Source organism: Nannospalax galili, unplaced genomic scaffold, assembly GCF_000622305.1.
Source record: "Nannospalax galili isolate Female #2095 unplaced genomic scaffold, S.galili_v1.0 scaffold288, whole genome shotgun sequence".
NCBI lineage: Eukaryota > Metazoa > Chordata > Mammalia > Rodentia > Spalacidae > Nannospalax > Nannospalax galili.
Window position 1 is genome coordinate 833132 of NW_008357996.1, and position 21702 is coordinate 854833.

Below are 21702 nucleotides of genomic sequence, written 5' to 3' on the forward strand. Positions count from 1 at the left end.
AAAATTAAGATTCCTATTTTATTTTATTTTATTATTTTTTAAAGCATTTTATTATAGCTTTAACATACTCAATAACAGTTTCCAGAGCAAAAATACATTTCTTTCAAAAGTGACTATACAATTTTTAGGTTCACTGTTTTTATTTTATGTGTATGAGTATTTTGCCTTCATGCATATATATGCACCATGTGTGTGCACTGCCCATGGAAGCCAGAGGGGATGTCACATCCCCTGAAGCTGAAGTTCCAGACAGTCATGAGCTGCCATGTGGGTGCTGGGAACCAAACCCAGCTCCTCTGCAAGAGCAGCAGGCGCTCTTAACCACCGAGTCAACTCTCCAGCCCAGTCCTCCTTTTTGAGAGTATTCTTAACAGATCAAAGTGATTCTTAAGAGTGAGCAATGTTTCCTGCTATTTAAAATTTCACAATTCCCTTCTTAGGCACAGCACACCCACGATGCCATCACAGAGGCTGCACAGCTGATGAAAGAAGCTGTGGATGACATCATGGTGACACTGAATGAAGCTGCCAGTGAAGTCGGGCTGGTGGGAGGCATGGTGGATGCCATTGCAGAGGCCCTGAGCAAGGTGGGTGTGGGCTGCCAGACCCCTCTAGAATTTCTACTATATGCTCCTCAGTCTCTCCTACACCATCCCTAAGTGCTGTTCTCTGATGGGCTGACTACCAGTCAAGACTGAAACCAGCAAGTCTTCTTATCCTGAGGGTTGTACATTATGTGTAGGTGACCAGTCATAGATCCAACATATTATTCCTCCTTGAGTATTAATTCATCACCTTTGTAAGCCAGCTGCACTAGTCTTTCCATTTTACATTTTAAAAATGGACATGGTGAAGGCATCACTGGCTTCCTCATTTGTAAAATGGAAATAATTATTTACATCTTGTGTCTACTTCATAGATCTGTGATGGGAAACAAACTCCAGCATGAAGTCAAGAAGTGATGTCATTGTGTTTGGCTTTTGAATGACTACTTTGGAATCAGGGAACTTTCTAGAATGCAAACTCTTGAACTTTACCCCTGACCTGCAGTCTTAGCGAAGTGGAGCCTAGGAATCTTTACTGGATGTTTTTTTTAAACCTCATGCTTCTGATATGTTGTCAAATGTAGAAACCACTAAATAGAGCATGTAAAAGCTCTTGGACTCTCTCAGAGGAACTAGGCATGGATGATAACATGAGTCAGTAGGAAATACGACTAGAGATGTTTTCAACTCTGTGTTCCCTACTCTTCCTGCAAGGATTCCTTCTGTAACATGTCCTTTTGGTATTGATAAGGTAAACAATTGTTCATCATCATCTAACTGCCATCCTGGGATAGTACAGACAAGAGTCTTAGGCACCACCTGGGTTTTGGAATGCCCACTGTCAGATTATGACTACATCAATATAGTATTTCAGGATAATAAGTGATCATGCTGAATGAATGAATCCACAACCTAACCCTCACTTTATCTGCAGGGTCTGTGCTATGATGGAGATACTTGGTACCATCTGTCTTCCTGTGAAAAAAGCCTTGAGCATTTCCCCAGAATTTCATAAAAGTTGCATCCCAGGGTGTACAGCCACAGGTTGCATGGGCTCCACGGATACATTTATTTCACTCTCAGCATAGCTTGTGCCTGCTTATGCCATGTAGTACTTTAACACACCCTCTAACATTTTCCTAGTTAACTTCTTAGTATGAACTCTCCTTCCTGATCCCAAACCATGTGGCAAAGAGTTTCCGGGAAAATTTTTCTCAAAATATGTGATTGCCTACTAAGTTCCATATCTTCATCATGATTAGAAGGCTGTCCCCAGGGCTGGAAAGGTGGTTCAGCTGTTAAGAGCACTGGCTGCTCTTGCAGAGGTCACATTTCGATTCCAAGCACCCACATGGCAACTAACGACTGTTTATAACTCTAGTTCTAAGAGGATCAGACACCCCTCCACAGGCATTGCATGACACGGATGCACTTACATGCATGCAGACTAATAAATAAAATATTTAAAGGCTGTTCTCTCTGTCTTGGGTACCTTCCCCAGCTTTTATATGGGTAGCCTCCTCCTCATCTGGTAAGACTTCTCTAAAGCATCCTTCCTCTAGAATCTCTCCCACTCCTTTCAGATAAAACTGGGTCCTCATCTTTCGTGAGTCCCCTGAGTACTTTAAATGCACCTCCATTGGAGTCCTGATTAGAGAAGTTTGAGCACTAAATTGAGTGTCAACCAAGCAACCTCTGAGGGGCCTCTCCATTCTTTTAAGTTTCTGATTCTAACAAATTCATTTCACTCTTCACTAGACTTCTATGACTTCTGGGCTCTTTTCTTCTTTTCTGCAGCTGGATGAAGGCACACCTCCAGAACCAAAGGGAACATTTGTTGACTACCAGACAACTGTGGTCAAATACTCCAAAGCCATTGCTGTCACAGCTCAGGAAATGGTAAGAAGAAAAAGAACTGCCCTGCCCACTATGGGTTGCTCTTACATCCTCCACCACCACCTGAGTCCTTGAACCTAGGATTGTGTTAGAGACAGTGGCCAGCCCATATTTCTAGTTCCCCCTGGAAGCTAGCTCTTACCATCTCTCTGGTTGCCAATGATATGGAAGCCCCAGACTGCTGGAGTTTTCATCTCAGAAAAAACAAAAAGGAATTAAAGTTGAGATTTGTTCATAAGGACAGGGAGCAAAGAGAGGAGATGACCCAAGAGAAAGCAGGAAATGAGAAAGAAAATGGAGTTGAAAAGAAAAGACTCCCACTCACCTCTGAAAAGATTTGAGGCATTTTTATAGATTAAAGGAAAGTAGTCTAGTATAAAGAAGGCAGCCAGGTATGGCTGTTCATAACTCTACATATGGCGTATGCCCTTAATCCCAGCACTCAGGAGGCAGAGGCAAGGGGATCTCTGTGAGACATAGTGAGTTATAGGCCAGCTGGGGCTATAGGAGACCTGCCTCAAAAGAGGAGGGCAAGTAACTTGGGAGTAAAGTAGTAAAGAGGTGAGATTATCTGATAGAGTCAAAGTGTAATACTTGAGCTGTTGGTCAGGTTTTGTCACTCTTTCAGGCAAAATCAAATTGTGGGGTTTTTTTGTTTCTTTCTTTCTTTCTTTCTTTTTTAATTCCTGACAGCAGAAGGCCTTCAACTTTTGAAAGTAATTTTTTCACTAAAACATAATGCAAGCAGAATTGCATTATTGGATCATTATAAGTAGCACTGGAAAATAGTGCATGTTCCTTCAATGGAAAAAAAGTTCTACGAGGGCTGGTGAGCTGGCTCAGGAAAAGGCATCTACTGGTCCTGACAGCCTGAATTCAATTCCCTGGATCCCCAAGGTGGAGAAAAAGAACTGATTCCAACAAGTTGCACACACACATATTCACAAAAATAGAAAAAAATACATTACATGAACAATGACAAATGCCATCTTGGGAGACTTGATAGGACCAGAAAGAAAATATCCTTCTCAACTTGAAGGCTCAGATGCTGTGGAATAAAAAGACTTTCCACATTACCCTGAGTTGGGAATTCAAGTAGCCTTCCCAGTTGGAGGGACAGAATAAGCTAACACATACCTCCTGTCCCATGGTGATGGCCTAAGCACCTCTCTCACTGGTTCTGTCATGTAATTGTGTGTCCACTAGAGGTTGAGCTTGGACCACAAAGGCTTCCCTGCTTGCTCTGCTCATGTAAGGAAACTCTGCCAGGCCTGTTGTTTCAAAGAATTTGGCCTGAGGAAGGAGGGAGCAATAGCCATCATCTCCAGTCCTATGACCAGGTGGAGTTGCCCCAGGCCGGTCCTTTCAAGGGAGAAAGGAGGGCAAATCAAAAGTCTCTTGCCTGTAGTACAGCAGGAAGAGAAGGCATTTTGAGTGGCCTTGTGGCATTTCTGAAATGTCTTCTGGGCCAGGCTTTAGGCTAGCCTGTCTTGTCCTGTGGTGCCTATGATCCAAGGATCCCAATCTCTGGCTGCATAGCCCATCCTGAGATAGATAACTTGGCTTTTGAGTTGGAGAAAGGCATGCTTCACCTGGTGAAGAATCTTTGTGTTCCTGTTGGCAGAGTGCAAATGGTACAGCTCATGACACCGTTTCAGTCTTTGGGATTTGGCATGTGCTCTTTGAAACCCACTCTTGGACTTGAGGCCAGTGGCATTGTGACTTATAAACAAACCTTAGATGGGACAAGCATTTCCATCTCAATAGATAAGGAGTTATTAAAAAGGGCTTTTTAAAAGCCCTTTAATCTGGGCATGGTGGCACCAGCAAACCAGATGACCTGAGTTCACACACACATATGCTAAATAAGTATTTAAAAAGAAAAAAATTTAAAGGCCTCAAAGAGAGAGAAAAAGAGGGACTTATTCTGCCAAGACTACTAAGAATTATTCTGCTAGGCCTCCTGTCCACTTGCCCATCTCCCTCTTAAGAGTGGGAAAAGAGAAGCTGCAAAGATGGCTCAGTAGTTCAGAGCATATACTGCTCTTGCAGAAGACCCAAGTTCGGTTCCCAGCACTCTCTTCATGTGACTCCCAACCACCTATAACTCCAGCTCCAGGGGATCTGCACATACTCACATAAATACACATAATTAAAAATAAGAATAAGATCCTTTAAAAAAATAGAGTGAGAAAAGAGACAGGCAGGGGTGAAATCCCTTGAAGAGAGACGCAGGCAATTTTTAGGTAACAAGTTAACACTGTTGTTAGGGGAATTAATTGGCCCTTTTTATTCATGGAAAGATACAAAACTTGAAGCTAATGTTGAGTAAATAAGATTTAACTGACACATGGTGTTCTGAGGCCCAGGGGGAAAGACTGCACTGACCACAGAAAGGTAGAACTTGACCATGGGGATCGCGGTGTTCTTATCCAAGTTTCTGGTGTACACCTTCTCATGCTTTAGGACAAATTCACCCAGAATTGCATTCTTTAAGAATCTTCCTCTAGAATGTTGGCTTCTCCACCATGCCTCATTCATGACTGTAACAGCCCTATCCTCAGACCCTCTCCTACCCAGTTGAGACCTGCTTCTGGGAACCCAGATACTAGAGCAGCTCCCTGTAGAACCTGGTTCAGGGTGTGCCATTCACAAGACTTGTTCCCCTGGTGGTTCCTCGTGGAATTCCTCTGGTGCCCTCCTAGGACAGCTCCTGAGAGTGGCCCCTGGAGGAAGGGGGTCCATGCTGCATGGTCTGCATGCTGAGCATGTGCCCATCTGGCCTAGCCAGGAGCTGCTGGCCTGAGAGGCCCTGCAGGGTGGTCACAGCCTTGGCCTGTTATGTATGATGCAGCATGGGCTTTGCTTGAACTGCCCTCCCCAGCATCTGGCCCTCAATGCAAGGCTAGGCCTTCACCTTACCTAGGGGCTAAAAGTGAATGAAACTCTGGCTTCCCCGGGTATTAACACATGGTCTGATGCTTCTTTTTGTATGTGTATGTGTATGTATGTATGTATTTGTGTCTTGCTTGTTTTCTTTTTCCAGATGACTAAGTCGGTTACTAACCCGGAGGAGTTGGGAGGCCTGGCTTCACAAATGACCAGTGACTATGGGCACCTGGCTCTCCAGGGCCAGATGGCAGCAGCCACCGCCGAACCAGAGGAGGTCTGCCACCTTAAGGCCCTTATTTTAAGAAGCAAACTCACAGTGGTTCCCACCCTGTGGGGGTGGGCGGAGTACCCTGTAGCTCTACTCCAGAAGACCCCAGCCCCGTAGCCCGAAGCAGGTTTCATTCCCACTACTGTATAGTGATGCCCCAACTTCATACAGATACCCCAAAATTGTGGTCCAGACTTGGGCCCTTACTGAGGCCAGCTGGCCAAGATCCAGAGCAGCCTGGGGAGTGTGCTCTCAGACAGAAGGGCTCTGTTTGCATTTTTCTGGCAGGCCCATTACACCTGGCCATCACCCTCCTTAAATGCCCAAACCAAGGGCCTCCACCTTCCTGCTTTCTGCTCCCCCTTAGCACGTCCCACCAGTCATGTTTATGTTTTCCAAAGGCTCCCAAAGTGTTAGAAGATACACATGTGGGATTTCACTTCCCTTCTCTTGAGAAAAACCAGCTTTTCATGACACAAAGCCTTAACTGTAGGTTCTTCAGGACCCCCTGCTTCCCTCATACCTTTCCATTGAGGCCAGCATGGACTTTGCCTCAGCAAGCCTCTACCCATAAGGCTGTTTGAATGGCAAAATTTGGTCACTTTCAAAGAACTATGGTCTCTGAAAGTTGTGAAGAATGGAATGGTCCCCTGGGAAGATACCCCACAGCTGATGGCACCTGTGTTAGTGTGAACATTCAGAAAGGTGTCTAGGGCTCAGGAAACTGCCTCCCTAGAGAAAGAAAGATCAGTCTTGAAATACAAAATGAAGGCAGTATCATAGGAGCACTAGGGAGACACAGGTAACCTCATTCTGTGAAATTCAGCAAGCTTTCTATTGAATGTAAGCCCTGTTTAGTATGTTCCTAAGTGCCCATGGCTGTGGAGGCCACAGGTTGTAACTGGCCTGTGCTTCTCCTTGCAATGGTAGTCACTGTCCCTCAGTTACCTGATGCTGCTGATTCCTCTTCAAGTCAGGCCCAAGTGTGTCTGCAGAAATGAAGACCCCAGACACATCACTTTCCAATGTGTGTTTTAACAGTGCATGTGTTCTAGTTACTTTCTATTGCTGAGATAAAAACACTGACCAAAACCAACTTGGGGAGGAAAGAGTTTATTTGGCCTATAGCACAGTTCATCAAAAAGGAAAACCAAGGCAGGAACTCCAGGAAGGGACTTGGAGGACAGACCATGGAGCTACACTGCTTACTGATATGCTCCTCTGACCCATGCTCAGCCTACTTTCTTATACAACACAGGCCGGCCTGCACAGTGGTGGCACTGCTCACAGTGGACAGAGCCCTCCCACATAACTCAGCAATCAAGAAAATGTCCTACAGACGTGGTTACAGGCCAGTCCAATGGAGGAAGTTCCTCAGTTGAGGTTCCCTCTACCCACCCACGTGTGTCCAGTTGACAACTGAAGCTATACAGCACAGCATGCAAACAGGCATATCATATATATGGACTTACATACATATATATCTAAGCATGGAGTTCCTTCAGTTTCTAACTGTGCCCCGTTTTCCGTTTGCAGAATGATTATTTAGGCTGTAGCATGAATAAGTATGTTTCTAATAATTACGTTAAGTCAACAAGAAAGAACAGCTATCAGATACCTGCATCCTGATTTCTTATACACAGGCTCATCTTCAAAAAAAAAAAGGCTCCCTGTTTTAGTAAGACCAGACTAGAATTCTAGTCTGTAATTTATGTAGACATATAATTCATTTGCTCACCATGTAATTTTGAATTTCATAAACAAATAGAGAGCTTGTGTTACAGTAAGGAAAAGTTTGGACAAAAGGACAAAAGTGTTTGGCTTTGCTAGGAGATTAAAAACAGAAACCATGATTGCCAGGGAGACTTGGACCTCTCTCCACAGAAAGATCTGCACACAGAATCCACCTTCATCTGTCTGGGGAGCTTGGAACACTGGCCTGCCCAAGTGATCTGTGGAGCCTTTTCCATGTATGAGCTGCCCACCCCATGTAGGAAGCAAGGAGAGCTCCTTACTACAGTGTAGAATATAAAATAACATGAAGGCAGTCAGGAAAGAGAATGTATTGCTAAATGCACAACAAGTTACCTTATGCTGGTCCTGGGTTTTAGTTGTTGACATTTTCATTAAGGTTTGCCAATTTCACTGTGACATCTTAAGATGGGTTTTACAGTCCAGGCATGAGAGCCGTATGACCCAGAGCCACAGAGGGCAGAGAGAATATAAAATTACCAGTGGCTTGTACAGGAGAATTATTTGTGTGCATTTGTCAGACAGATGCTTGAGGGGAAGCTGAGAAGGTTAGGAGATCTCTGGAGCACTCACTGTAAGGTGGTTTTTTGTATTAATATACCAAAATTTTAGAAGTTATTTGTGTATTCGAGAGGGCCCCACATCCCAGCATGTGAAAATATTTACATCCAGGGCAAGGGGTAAGCCTTTCCTGCGGTGTGCCTTGCTGAGTCAGCGTTCTGGTCTTTTCCACAATGTGACAATTACAGGAAAAGTCAGAGTTCTGTCCTCAAACATCAAGCAGGATCTTTCTCTGCTTATTTTTCTATGGAAAACTCAAAGCCTTTGTTACACAGTGATATGAACAAAGGCTTTGAGTTTTTCATGGAAAAATAAGATATCACTGTGGAAAATATCTTCAGAAAAATGAAAAGCCTTCTGTCAGTTTTGCAACTTAAGATTAGTTTCCTCTTTGTAAAACAAAGAGTGGGGAGGTCAGAAAGATGGCCCAGTTAGTAAAGTGTTGTGCAAATATGCGACCCACAGTTCAGATCCCCAGCACCCACTGAAGAAACTGGTTATGGCTGCATGCGCTTGTAATCCTAGCACTGAGGAGGGGGTGACAGGAAGATCCCTGGTTAGCTTACTGGCTATCCAGTCCAGCCAAACCATTAATTTCCAAGTTCAGTGAGAGAACTTGTCTCAAAAAATACGGTGAAGATCGAGGAAGACACTCAACAATGACCTGTGGCCTGCGCCGCGCGTGCGCACACACAGACACACACACACACACACACACACACATCTGATAAGAGAGGGAAAGAGGGGAGGGAGGGGGAGGGGAGGGAGAGAGGAAGGAAAGAGAAGAGACTGAGGTCCTAGGAGCCAGAACTCCAAAATGTAAGTCCTGGAGGGAAGATTTAGTGACTGTAGCTCTGTCTCTGGGGAAAATTCTCCTGTAAGCACTTGCAATGCTGAGTGTCTTAAAAGCCAGGGAGAGCATATTTGTTAAGTGCCTACAGCAGGAGCCCCCCCCGCCCCGGCCCCTGCCAGGTGGGATGGACATGTACTCTCTGGCTCATTCTAAAACTTTCCACCCCAGGATTCAATCCCTGGAGGTGAGGGAGTGATGCTGTGCATCTAAATTTTTTTTTTCTATGTTTGTCAGACAGTTCTGATACTGCTCTTTAACTCTCACAAGCTCTCCGAGGTAATTCTGGACCTGGTTGTTTTTTTTGTTTGTTTTTGTTTTGTTTTGGGGTTTTTTATTTTAAAGGTTAAAACTTCATTCAATTTCATGTCTTACAGGGTTTATACTGAGTATAATAATGGATAACTGTATTAATTCAACACTGTGAACCTAAAAATTTACAGCCAATTTTGAAAGATAGTCGGTTTAGGTTTTACCATTTATGTTGAAGTTTGTTGGACTTCACTCAGTAGGAAACACAAACTAAATCGCAGGCAAGGGGCCTTTTCCCTTCTTAAATTTCCCAGCTTTCCTCTCCTGCCTAGTGATCAATTTTTTTTTCAATTTACTTAATAACCACATAATTAGTAGAAGCATTTCATTACAACAGCATCGACATAGTCGATAACAGTTTCCAGACCTGGTTGCTTTTAAGAGCCACAAAAAGTCATCCCGTTTTCTTTGGTTTTAGGCAGTAAGGGAAAATGATCAGTTTTTCTTAGACAATACCCCCTGATTGTAATTGGATATAAAACTTCATAAAGGCCATGTTTTTTAAATTCCCTTTGAGGCACAAAACCAAAAGATGGTTTTCTTCATAATCTTTTTATTTGAGCATGAAGGGAATTGAGGATTTTTGTGAGATTCAAGTAATGCTTTCCCAAAGTTGCCAATTTAAAACCCCAACTTGTATGTCTTTGAGCAGCATTCCTTTATGATAAATCTATTCGTGCATTCAGTCCACCCTGTATGTGTTACAATGTTGGGTTATACTTGCTGAGAAGTTTAATGTTGCTTTAAGAAGCTGGGCAATTTTCAGTTCCTTAGCTGTTTAAACACAGTTTTAAAAATTCATTCCCTTTCTAGAAAGTTCATCCAGTAGTATAAAATGTCCAGTGAAATTGTTATTAGACTGTATTGATTTGTTATCCCCTTGCATTTAAATGCCCTCCCATCTCACACACATCTGGAAAATAGGAAGAATCACTAAATGCCAACCCCAGATACTGTGATGAGTGCTACCATTTACCCTCCCAGCACAGTATGTAAGACAAGAATCATTTCTTCTCCTTCATTTTACAGATAAGTAAACTGAGGCTCAGAGAGTTCAGTTGCTCAGAACCACAAAATTCTATTTTAATTGAAGCCACTTTTAAAAACTTGAACTGGAGGTCTTTTTTATTTTGAAATTCTGTAAGTGCTGCTTCCTTCCTTTGACATCACCAACAGTCCCCTGTCATCTTGGGGTCTGTTGTCATCTTTCATTTAAGAACTGTTACCTTTAGGTCGGCTCTGACCCTCAATAGTTGGGGTTAAACTATGTGGTCCTGCAAGGTTTCTAGGGCCTGGTTGAGTTTGAAACTAATGACTCATACCCCTGCTTCACCTTGATGCTGTCTGTAAGCCAACAAACACATCTAGCATCAGTCATACATAGCAAGAGCCTATGAGAAAATGACAAAATATTTCAGTGACGTCACTGCTCTGTGGCTGGAGAGCCTTTCCCTTCCTCAATGAGTGCCTCATTGCCGTGTCTGTTCAGGCCTGTGTGCGGAGCTGGCATGCTATAGAATCCAAGGGTGCCTCTCATTTGTGTTACATAGAGAGAGCTAACAGCAGGACAGCCTGCACAAATGGGAAGCTCCCACAGTACCCAGTGCACATGCTAGATGACACCCAGACATCAGAAGCTCAACCTTCTGGATCATAAGCATTTTCTGCTAAGTGGATTCCAAAGTCGTTTAGCCCTTAAGGAATTAAGAGAAGAACCCCCACCCCACCCCGAAGCTGTCTGTATTTCTGTATCAGGAAAGAACATTTACAGTTTTCCCTACTCTCCAGAGTTGCTCTTCCCTAAACTCTGACTGATGAGATAGAAGCAGAGACAACATCCTTGGGTCAGATGCTCCCTGGTAGTTTTTACCAAGAATGAGATCTCTTGGTAAATCTTCCTGATGGATGCTGGAAGAAGTAGCCCCAACTTCTAGCTATTGTAGATTCTTGAAAATAACACTGATTTGTGCTTCAAGTTTTAGTTTTCTTCTTGGTTGGAAGGTAGCTCATTTATGGCAGCTGTATTGATCAGACCCAAAGTGAACTAGAACCAGAAGAAAGCATGCTTTTATAATCTCAAAATAGACAGCTGGCAGCTTAGCCATAGTGAGATTCATTTGGCTTTTCATTGGCAAACTACCTCTTCTAATCACACAACCCAGGACCCTTAAAAGGATGCATTTCTAGACTGGGGATGTAACTAGTTGGTAGCATGCTAGTCTAGCGTGTGTCACACATGGCCCTGGGTTCTGTCCCCGACACTGGGTGTGGTTGCACACACCTGTAAATCCTACCACTTGAGTATTGGAGGCAGAAAGATCAGTTCAAATTCATTCTTAGCTACCTAGACAGTTTGAGGCCAAACTGGGCTACATGAAACCCTGTCTTTAAAAAAATAATAATAATAATCAAGTAAATAAAGCAGGAGTGCCTCCCTCTTGAGCCTTTAGCACTGAAAATGTGCCCCCCTTCTTCAGGAAACCTCAGACCTGGCTCAGGAGACAGGAAACCTGGGCCCTGTGTGGTTCTCACTGTGTGATTCATCTGAGGAAGGGGATCTTCTAGTTGGTAAACGTACTAGTTTTGTAGGAATCTGACCACTTAAAAGATGCTAAGCTCCATTTTGAACCTCCCCAGGCTTTCCTTCCCATGTGAGGTAGCTTGGGACCCAGATGAGCTAGAAAACACGCATTGTGAAGGTATTATGCTAGCCCAGTGACTTTTAATGGAGGCTATGGGCATTTTACAGTCTAAAGCTGGAAATTAAATCCACCAAATTCCATACTTAACCAGACAGGGAATCTAAATGGGAATGGAATTTTCCTAGTTGGGCTCCCGTAGGGCACAAGAAAAATTTTCCACCTAGGGCAGGCCTCAATGGCAGGGTCTCTTCACAGTCCTTCTCCCTCCTGGCTTTGCTCTGTAGATCGGATTCCAGATTCGTACACGTGTACAGGACCTGGGCCACGGCTGTATCTTCCTGGTGCAGAAGGCAGGGGCCCTCCAGGTGTGCCCCACAGACAGCTACACCAAGAAAGAGCTGATCGAGTGCACACGTTCTGTCACTGAGAAGGTATGGAGCTACCCTGGATGAAAGGAGATATGCCTTTGTGGTGGTGGGCACTGGCACTCGGTGACCAGCTGTGATGGGGACTAAACCAAAGTTAATCCAGCCAAGGCAGCTATCTCCCTCACCACCCAGGAGAGGGAGTAGTGTGGGAGCCATGGCAATCCACAGGACCTGAGAAATTCAGGGTAAAACAGGCTGTACCAGAAAGGTTAGGGCCTGGTGCTCAACATTCTCAAAGGACTCCCCTGCAGAGAGACCTATCAAAATCACCATCAGGAGTCACCTGGGGAAAGCCTGACACCACAGGCCCTCCCTTTACCCCTTGGTCTTCCTTCCTTAAGAGGTTCCTAGGTGCTATGGGCTAGGTCAGAAAGATGATAGAGCTAGATGTGGTGGTGCAAGTCTGTAATCCCAGCACAGGGGAGGCAAGGCAGGAAAATCAAGAGTTCAATGCCAGCCTGAGCTATTATAGTGAGACTTTGTCTCAAAAAGCAAGAATGAACAAACAAAATTTAAAGTTCCCCAATGTATAAGCTCTTCATTTATATACCATGAAGCAGGGAGGCTCCTGACTAGACAGTCACTTGATACACTGTGGAGGAGCAAGGGCTCTTCTTGGGCTTCTGACCCAAAGGGCAGCTATTCAGAAAGACACCTTTAATCCCAGTAGTCAGGAAGTAGAAGTAGGTGGGTATCTGTGAGTTCAAAGCCAGCTTGGTCTACATAGTGAGTTCCAGGCCAGCAAAGCTGATAGTGAGACCCTGTCTCTAAAAGAAAACAATAAAAAGTCTCTTAAGAGTATGATCAGCAAGGATTGAAGAGCTTACCTTTCCAAGCCTCTGTTTCCTCATCTGTAAAATGAGTACACAGACTTATAATATCTGACTCATAGAATTAAGGTATATATAAGTTCTTGGTACCATGCCAGGTAAATAGTTGAATAGTTAACAGATACTAACCACTATTCTCTGTAAACTTTCTCCAAAATTCTTTTCTCCCATGATATTTTCCTAGCTAAGAAGATTCCTATTGGATCCATCCCTTTGTGTCCAGTAGCTCTTTTACTCTTCCCCATAGGCAGACCAGGCTTTGCTTATGTATTCAGTCGTTTCTGGTCAGCTGTGTTGCAGCTGCGTGGAAAGCAGGCTGTAGTATCCATATTCTGGATTCACTGTGGTTCTCAACACATAGAGCTATGTAATGTTCAGAAATTGGCCACAAGGATGGAGGGCTGGGCAGGGGAAACCCTCAAGGGGAAGCTATCCACAGAGGCTGCTTTGTCAGCCAGACCTGGACAAGGCTGAGCCTCCATCTGGCAGCTTCCCCCAGCTCATGGGACTAGCCTCTGCAGGAGGAGGAAATACATATCTCAGCTGGAGGAAGGCACTTCCCTCCCTTCAAAGCCCTTGCCAAGTTTCCCAGTAAAGAGCCTGAATTAGGAAGGGGACCCAAACTGCATGTTTTAACCAGGCCACAGGATCATCCTGAGCTGGCCTTGGCCTCCCTGCTTCTCAAAGCAGAGGGGCATGTCCCAGGACACATAGAGGACAGAGGTGGGAGGTGGCTAGTTCCAACAACTACCCCTTTGGCTATTTCTTGCTTCAGATCACTGCCCTCTAGATCCACCTGGGCATCTTGTCATTCTTAATGTCTTGGGGTATAAGTAGTACATCCTCCAACCATGAGCCCCTTCTCTACCTATGTGTCATACCCAGTGGCTAGTAGATGCTCAGTAAATACCTGCTGCTTACACACCTACAGTAGGTAGGACATTGTTTTTGGACTCTTCTTTTACCCTGAATAAGAACATCCCTTGCATATACACACCCAAGACATCCCACTATTATGCAGGCCTTTCCCACCCATCCTCAAAGCCCTTTCCAGGCACTGTTGACTTCATTCCCTGGCCAACTCTGTGCTAATCAGACTCATCTTTTCCTGGTAGGACCTAGAGGCATTTTTTAAAAGAGTTAGACAAGGGGCTGGGGAGAAAGCTCAGCATTGCTCTTGCAGAGGGACCTAGGTTCAATTCCCAGCACCCTCATGGTGGCTAACAACTATCCATAACTCCAATTTCAGGGGAACTTGACGCCCTCTTCTGACCTCTGCAGGCATTGCACACACAGGTACACTTACATACAGGCAAGCAATACATTCATGCACATAAAATAAAAATAATAAAATATATATCTTTTTTAATTCTCAGAGTATGCCCATAGGCCATCTTGATCTAGACAGGCCTTCACTGAGACTCTTCCCTGGTGATTCTTGATTGTGTCAAGTTGACAATTAAAACTAAATATCACAGGAAAAGAAGTAATTCCTTGTGAACTAGTCTTGGAGAAAATCATCAAAAATCGTCCCTATGTCCCTCTTGCCAGGCTGTGCCCACAACCTCTCCTGAGACCTGAGTAGCACAAGGCAGAGTGTCCCCAACCCTTATTCATGCTGTGACTCACATACCTGGTTTGCATACTTCAAGAAGTATATTTACCTTATAATCCCAATACTGGGGGTCAGAGGCAAGTGGATCCCTGGGGCTCACTGACCAGCCAGTCTAGCTAAGTTTGAGAGCATTCAATGAGAAACCATATCTTTAAAAAATGTAGAGATTGACTGAGGAAGACACCCAGAGGTTGACCTCTAGCTTCCACACACATGTGCTTTCATACACACGTACACAACACACACACACACACACACACACACAGAGTGTCTAGCTGCCCATGTGACATGTTGGTTTTCACCTTCAGGACTATGGGCTATTCTGAGGACAGAAACAGTTTGCTAGAAATCCTGGGGAGCAGAGCTGTCTCAGCAGAGGGAATGGAGAGGCATCCCAGAGGGTACTTTAAACAGTATCCTGCAGGATGCACATGTCAGTGCTAGGGAGGAGAGCAGGGCCTGGGAACAGAACACAGGTCCAGAGTAAGAAGGAGGGTATGTAGGGACCTAAGCAGCTGGTAGACATGCCAAATGACAGTCAGGTGGGCACATGGTTAGACTGTAAGCTGAGGTGTGGAACAGTCAGGCTGTGGAAATATCTCTGGGAACAGGGAAGAACGTTTGAGGAGGAGCTGAGGGTGGAAACTGGCACCTGGGGTTTCTGGTGTGGAATGTACTGGGATACAGACTTCAGCTGACTTGCTAGAACCTCTGGTCATCGCATTACTACTTAACAGTGGATGATGACATGCAAGAGCCTCGCTGGGATCCACTCCGGAGAGTGGCCTATCCTGCATGGCCAGGTAAGGGAGTGATGTGTTAGCAGTGGCTCTTCCTTTAACACACCTAACTGAAGGAGTGGAAATGGCTACCTATTTCTCAGGACCCTACCCTGATCCCTTGCTGTGGTATCAGAAAGCATCATACTACCTCGGTAAGCACTGTCTTCCAGGGTCACTCATGATGTGCAAATTCCTTCCTGGACACTTGACACATAATTACTTTTCCTCCTTAAATCTCCAAACAACTCAATAGGCAAGAAACACTAGCTATGTTTCACAGTTAAGGAAATTGAGGCCTGGAGGAACAAAGCAGCTTGCCCAGTATCATGTGGCAAGATCAGGTACTTGGCCCTAACCCTGTGCTGTTAAACCTCAAGCTATGTCAGCATGTAAGAGAATTCAGTTATTTTCAATGTCAGTCCACTTTTCCATTGCTCTCTTCTCCATTTCCTGGCTTCACCTCACACTGCCTTTCTACCTACAGGTATCCTTGGTGCTCTCGGCTCTCCAGGCTGGGAACAAGGGGACTCAAGCATGCATCACAGCTGCCACTGCTGTGTCTGGGATCATTGCTGACCTAGACACCACCATCATGTTTGCAACAGCAGGAACACTGAATGCAGAGAACAGTGAGACCTTCGCAGATCACAGGTACTAGGAGAGGCTCAGGCTGGCCTGCCCTAGATGTGGGTATCTTTCAAAAAGATGCTCAGCTGGGCATGATCAGCACTTCGGAGGCAGAGGCAGGGAGATTCTGGGAGATTAGGGCCAGCCTGGTCTACATAGCAAGTTCCAGGCCAGCTGGGGCCACAGGGAGACCCTGTCTCAAAAAAAAAAAAAAAAAAAAAAATGTTCAAGTGAGGGACCAGAGCCACAGGGTCAGAGTAAACTCCTTTGCCAACTATAAATTCAGCCATGTTTGAACCTGATCTTTGACTAGTTACAAATATCCTGTTCCTGCAAGGCAACAGCTTTTCAGTGTTGCAGGCCAGGGAGCTGCTCCTCTTAACTACTCAGACTTAGCAGGATCAGGAGTAGAAAAGGCACATTTAGCAGTTACAGCTCAAAGCCTTCTGCCTCTGCCAAGCCTTCATTAAAACACAGTGGTGCTGATGGCTCTATATTTACTGCTAGCGACCCCTAATTCCTCATCATGCCCTTTCTTTCCTCTCCAACCGAATGGGCTGTGATGGGGTAGAGAGTCTCTATGAACTACGTAGCCCTGTGGACTTTAATTCTCATGCAAGATGGGCAACTTAAGCATCTTTGCAACTCACTGTCACCTAGAAGTATCTGAAGGGATAGCAAGAACTGTGGAAAAGAAGCTGGGTCAACACTTAACTACAAGACTGAGCCCTTCCCTGAGTTCTGCTACCCACACCCAGTCTAGTACTGTTTGGGTCCCTAGCCTCACATAATGTGGAAGGACCCCCCTTTCCTTGCAGGCTTTTTGTTCCAAAGCCCCCATGAAGGACTTCCTTCCTTATAGCTGCAATTAAGCAATTTTGCTCTATGTTTCTCCCTCTCTCCGGCCTTCCCCGTTCTCAGGGAGAACATTCTGAAGACAGCCAAGGCGTTGGTGGAAGATACGAAGCTGCTCGTGTCAGGAGCTGCATCCACTCCAGACAAACTTGCCCAGGCAGCTCAGTCCTCAGCAGCTACCATCACCCAGCTTGCTGAGGTGGTCAAACTGGGAGCGGCCAGCCTGGGCTCTGATGACCCTGAGACCCAGGTATGAATAGACCCTGAGGAATATCTTCCCCTTGTTCCTACACACATTGTGCCAGGTTTCAGAACAGGGCTCAAGCAAATAGTGGCCTTGGAAGCAAACAATGCGTCTGAGTATGTCTGGTTTGGGAAGCTGTTAAGAAGCAATTGTCTCCAGGAGACAGAGGCATTAACTGCGGCAGTGAGACCAGGGGCTTTGAGAGATCTAGAAGCAGAAGTCAGTGAGGCCCAGTGAACAATTGGGTTCAGTAAACATTGGGGAATAAGGGAGAGCAAGGATGGCCCCACAGTCAGAATGGAGCAGTGTGTCGATGGCAGTTCCATGAACTGAGAAGGAGCTGACCTGGGAGAAGGTGAGTCCTGATCTAAGGCATGATGAATTAAAAGTATAAGAGAGTCACACAGGTAGAACCAGTGAGGGGTGAACCTGCTTGGGTTCATGGGTGCGATTCGGGGGTCATTGCCACTGGACAGTGCCTGAAGACACAGGGAAAGAAAAGCATGAAGTGAGAGGAGGGGGTCAGACCAAGCCCTGAGGACTCCAGCCTTTAGAACCTTGCCAAGGAGAAAATGCACAGGAAAATTCTAGAATAGCCACAACTGGAATGAGGATAGTCATCGGTTGTGGCACTGAAAAGACGAGTGTTCTCACCCACAGAGCCGCTGAGAGTTGAGACTGATGAAAGTCTGGGCACCAGGCCTTGGTGACCCCAGCTGCCAGTGTGGATATCAGCTGAGAACAGGGTTTGGGGAGCAGCTGGGAGGGTGCAGAAACGATCTCAGCTCTGTAGCCTGGTGCTGGAGAAGGTTGCCTCTGAGACAGAAAGAGGGACTGCAAGAGTGGGAAGGCCCTTCTGTTCCTGTGCCCTCTGCTTAGAAGGTGGCAGTTTCATTGAAATTATCTGCCTGAGCCTTGGTCCCTTTTCCAGATCATAGTCACTGCAGTTTGCTGTCTTTGAAACCAGCACACTCAATTATAGCAGCCTGGCACATAGCGGATCTTCTTCATTAAGCTGGCATTCCAATGGCTTGAGCTGACAACCAGTGAGGGCCCTCAGTAGATAGAAGCCACCTATTCTCTTCTACACTCATTTTTCCAAGGTAAACCCCTCCATGTCCACTACCTGCACTGGATTCAATACACTAGTCAAATCTGGGCCAAGCTAGATACATAGAAATGCCTGCCCTTCAAGACAGCAGTGTGCCCACCCTTTCCTTTCTCCTTCTCACTGTCCTCTGAGACAACAAGGCCCCAGGGGGATTCTTCCTTAGGTTGCTTTATCCTCTGGCTGGATTTCCTCCACCAGCACTGGAGTTCAGGTGGGCTGCTTGGACAGCACTAAGTAGCTGTAGAAATCCCTGCTGGTGGCAATGTTCTGTTCCCCATGCAGGAAGGGAGTGAGAGAGGGAGGGAGGAGCGGAGGACTGGAAACCCTGTCCCTGGAGCTGGAACCTTACAGCCCAAGCACCTCCTTACATAAACAACTTGATGAGAAAGAACTTGAATGGGAAGATGTAAATCTTTCCACATGGAGAGATGTGTTGAATTGCTGTGGGATCTTTTTCTCCTTTGAAAACATTTTATTTTCACAAGTTGTATAAAGCACAAAAGTAGAAGTCACAAATGAGCTCTTCTGACTTCTGCGCAGCTTCAGTGGCTGCTGACATTGACCTTTCTTTTCAGGTGCTGTTTTCCCATGACTTTTATTTCTGTTTTGAGTAAGAGCACTTAACATGAGCTCTGCCTTCACCAACCTTTAACTGTACAATGCGGTAGTACTAACTGGGCACTACGGTAGATGGCAGGTCTCTAGAGCTTATTCATTCCACTTAACTGAAATTTTGTGATCATTGCCTACGAGCCCCCCAGCACACACAGACTCTTATCTCTAGCAATCACCATTCTACTCTGCTTCTAGAAATTTGACTGTTTTAGCTACTATAAGTGTGGTCATAGACTGCTTCTCTTCTGTGACTGACTTCTCCTACCTTAATGTCCTTAATCCATGCTATTACATAGAGCAGAATTTTCTGTATAAAAGCTAAATAGTAAGATAAGCTTGGTGGCACATGCCTTTAATCGCAGCACTTGGGAGGTAGAGGCAGGTGGATCTCTGTGGGATCAAGGCAAGCCTGATCTATATAGTGAGTTCTAGCCCAGCTGGGTCTACTAGGAGACCCTGTCACAAACAAACAAACAAAACAGCTAAATAATATCCCACTGTGTGCATCTACGTTTTCTTTATTCATCTATTGATCTTGCTTAGAATTGCTCTTGCATCCTGGCTATTGTGAATGATGCTACTATGAATCTGGAAGTACCAGTATCTCACTTAAATTCTTTTGAATAAATACCCAGGAGAAAGATTTCCAGATCATGAAATTCTCTTAATTTGTGGGGAATCACCATGGCATCTATGCCATCCTGCACTCTGACCAACAGTATATAAAGAATTCTGATTTCTCCACCTGCTCACCAATACTTGTGTCACCCAGCCTTGACAGTGGATAGCCTTCCTGACAGGTGTGAGGTACCTCACTATGGCTTTGATCTGAGTTTCTCTGAAAATAGTGACATGGAGCTTCTTTTTGGATACCTGTCAGCCACTTGTTTATCTTTGAAGAAATGTCTGTCCAGATCCTTTCCTATTTTTTAAATTAGATTGTTAATTTTTCTCATTATTACTGTAGAGTTGTTACTCCCAAATATTCTAGATATCTTGAAATAGTAAATTCTAATGAAAGCTTCCTTTGAAAAAAAAATAATAGTTCAAGGCCAGGCATGGTGATACAAGCCTTTAGTCCTAGCACTCAAGAGGCAGAAGCAGGTGAATCTCTGTGAATTTGAGGTTAACCTGTTGTACATAGCAAGTTCCAGACCAGCCTAGTAAAGCCCTGTCTACAAAAAAGAAAAAAAGGGCCAGTGAGATAAAGCACTTACTTTACAAGCCAGATGACCTGAGTTCAACCCCCTAGAACCCTTGTAAAAATGGGAGAACCAGCTCCACAAAGTTGTCCACATGTGCACAAACACACACACACACACACACCATACACACACAACAGGAGCTGTCAATAAGGCTTGAAAAGGCTTAAGTGCAATGACCCAAACATCCTCGCTATGATTGGTGCTTCAGACTACAAATCCAGTATTTGGGGAAGGTGGCCTCTGGTAACCAAGTAGACATGGATAGTGTCATCTAGGGTTGAACGGGTTGCCTGTGCCTTCATTTATTCCTCAAGATTCATGGAATGCAGGCAGTATGCCAGGCCATGTTTTGAGAATGAAACAAAGTAGGGCCTGTTCTAGCCTCCTGAAGTCACAGGAGAGGATAAACCATGCGTAAATGAATAAATCAAATGATTCCATGGACTGGTACTGCTGTAGATAATATAGGGCTGTCTGATAGCGTTCTGGTATTTGGGGGGGGGGGTAGACCCATAACTAGCGTGATCAGAATGAGTCTCTAAGGATGGACAGTCAAGCTGAACGCAGTTAAAGAGCCAGGCTCCAGATAGAGAGGGGAGCAGGAGTGAAGACCTTGATCAGGGATGTGTTGGGACTTCAGAGGGAAGAAAGACTCATGTGCCTGAGCATGTGGTATGGGGCAGAGAATCCCAGGAACTAACTCTGGAGAGGCAGGCCCACTGTGGAGGTCTTCCTTACTGCCCTAGTATGAAGCTGAGGTTTTGTTATCTGTGCTTTCAAGTAAGTGATAGTGCTTCACTGGTGTCTGCTTAGCAGCCTTCATCCAGTCAGAGATAGCTTGCTGGCAGAGCTGGCAAGCTAGAAGACTATGGTTTTAGACCTCAGCATTAGCAGTAGCAGCAGCAGAAACAGCAGCAACAGCAGCCTCCCTAAGCCATAGAATCTCCAAGGGTGGCTTCCTGGGTAGTGCCACCGTGATCAGCTGCTGGTGTAGTGACTCCTTCTTTTCCCATCTTTGTATACTAGCCTGCCCTTGGGCAGAATGCCCTTGAAGAAGTCAGTAGTGAAGGTTAATGTCTGTTCACCAGACTTCTGCTCTCTTACAGGTGGTACTGATCAATGCCATCAAGGATGTAGCCAAGGCCCTTTCTGATCTCATTGGTGCTACCAAGGGAGCTGCCAGCAAGCCAGCTGACGACCCCTCCATGTACCAACTCAAAGGAGCCGCCAAGGTAGTGTGAGACTCCAACTAGGGCTGAGCAGGTAGGGATATAAGGGTGAGGGAATCACATGCAAAGCTAAGAGAACAGGCTACTGAGCACCTTCCTTGTTTGAGGGAGACAGAGGTGTCTTCATTTATGCCATGTGGTCTGCAACTGGAAAGAGCAGCGACTGCATTTCTGACAGTGTGCTATCTGCTTATCTCTTCCTATGCAGGTGATGGTGACCAATGTCACCTCTCTCCTCAAGACTGTGAAGGCAGTGGAGGATGAGGCTACCCGGGGCACAAGGGCACTTGAGGCCACCATAGAGTACATAAAGCAGGAGCTCACGGTAAGGAACTAGCAATCACCACCCTCTGCTAGCCACCAGTGTCCAGCATCAGACTGCCACATGGGCTTCCGTACAGTTTTCAACCTAAATAGCTTTTACCTAGAACTCCTGAACTAGG

The 21702-nt window shown here is 45.3% G+C and overlaps 1 protein-coding gene across 7 annotated transcripts in view; it reads left to right on the top strand.

Moving 5' to 3' along the window:
• Tln2 (talin 2) overlaps positions 1-21702 on the top strand; it is a 488380-nt gene that overhangs the window by 421182 nt on the left and 45496 nt on the right. For 5 of the 7 annotated variants that reach the window (XM_008856023.3, XM_029557651.1, XM_029557649.1 and 2 more), the window contains 8 exons: positions 441-587; positions 2343-2444; positions 5488-5607; positions 12003-12149; positions 15858-16024; positions 16922-17105; positions 21137-21262; positions 21468-21584. In XM_008856023.3, coding sequence (XP_008854245.1) covers positions 441-587; positions 2343-2444; positions 5488-5607; positions 12003-12149; positions 15858-16024; positions 16922-17105; positions 21137-21262; positions 21468-21584 — 1110 coding nt within the window. The remainder of the gene's footprint in view (positions 1-440; positions 588-2342; positions 2445-5487; positions 5608-12002; positions 12150-15857; positions 16025-16921; positions 17106-21136; positions 21263-21467; positions 21585-21702) is intronic. The other 2 variants (XM_029557653.1, XM_029557654.1) reach the window with 1 other exon arrangement.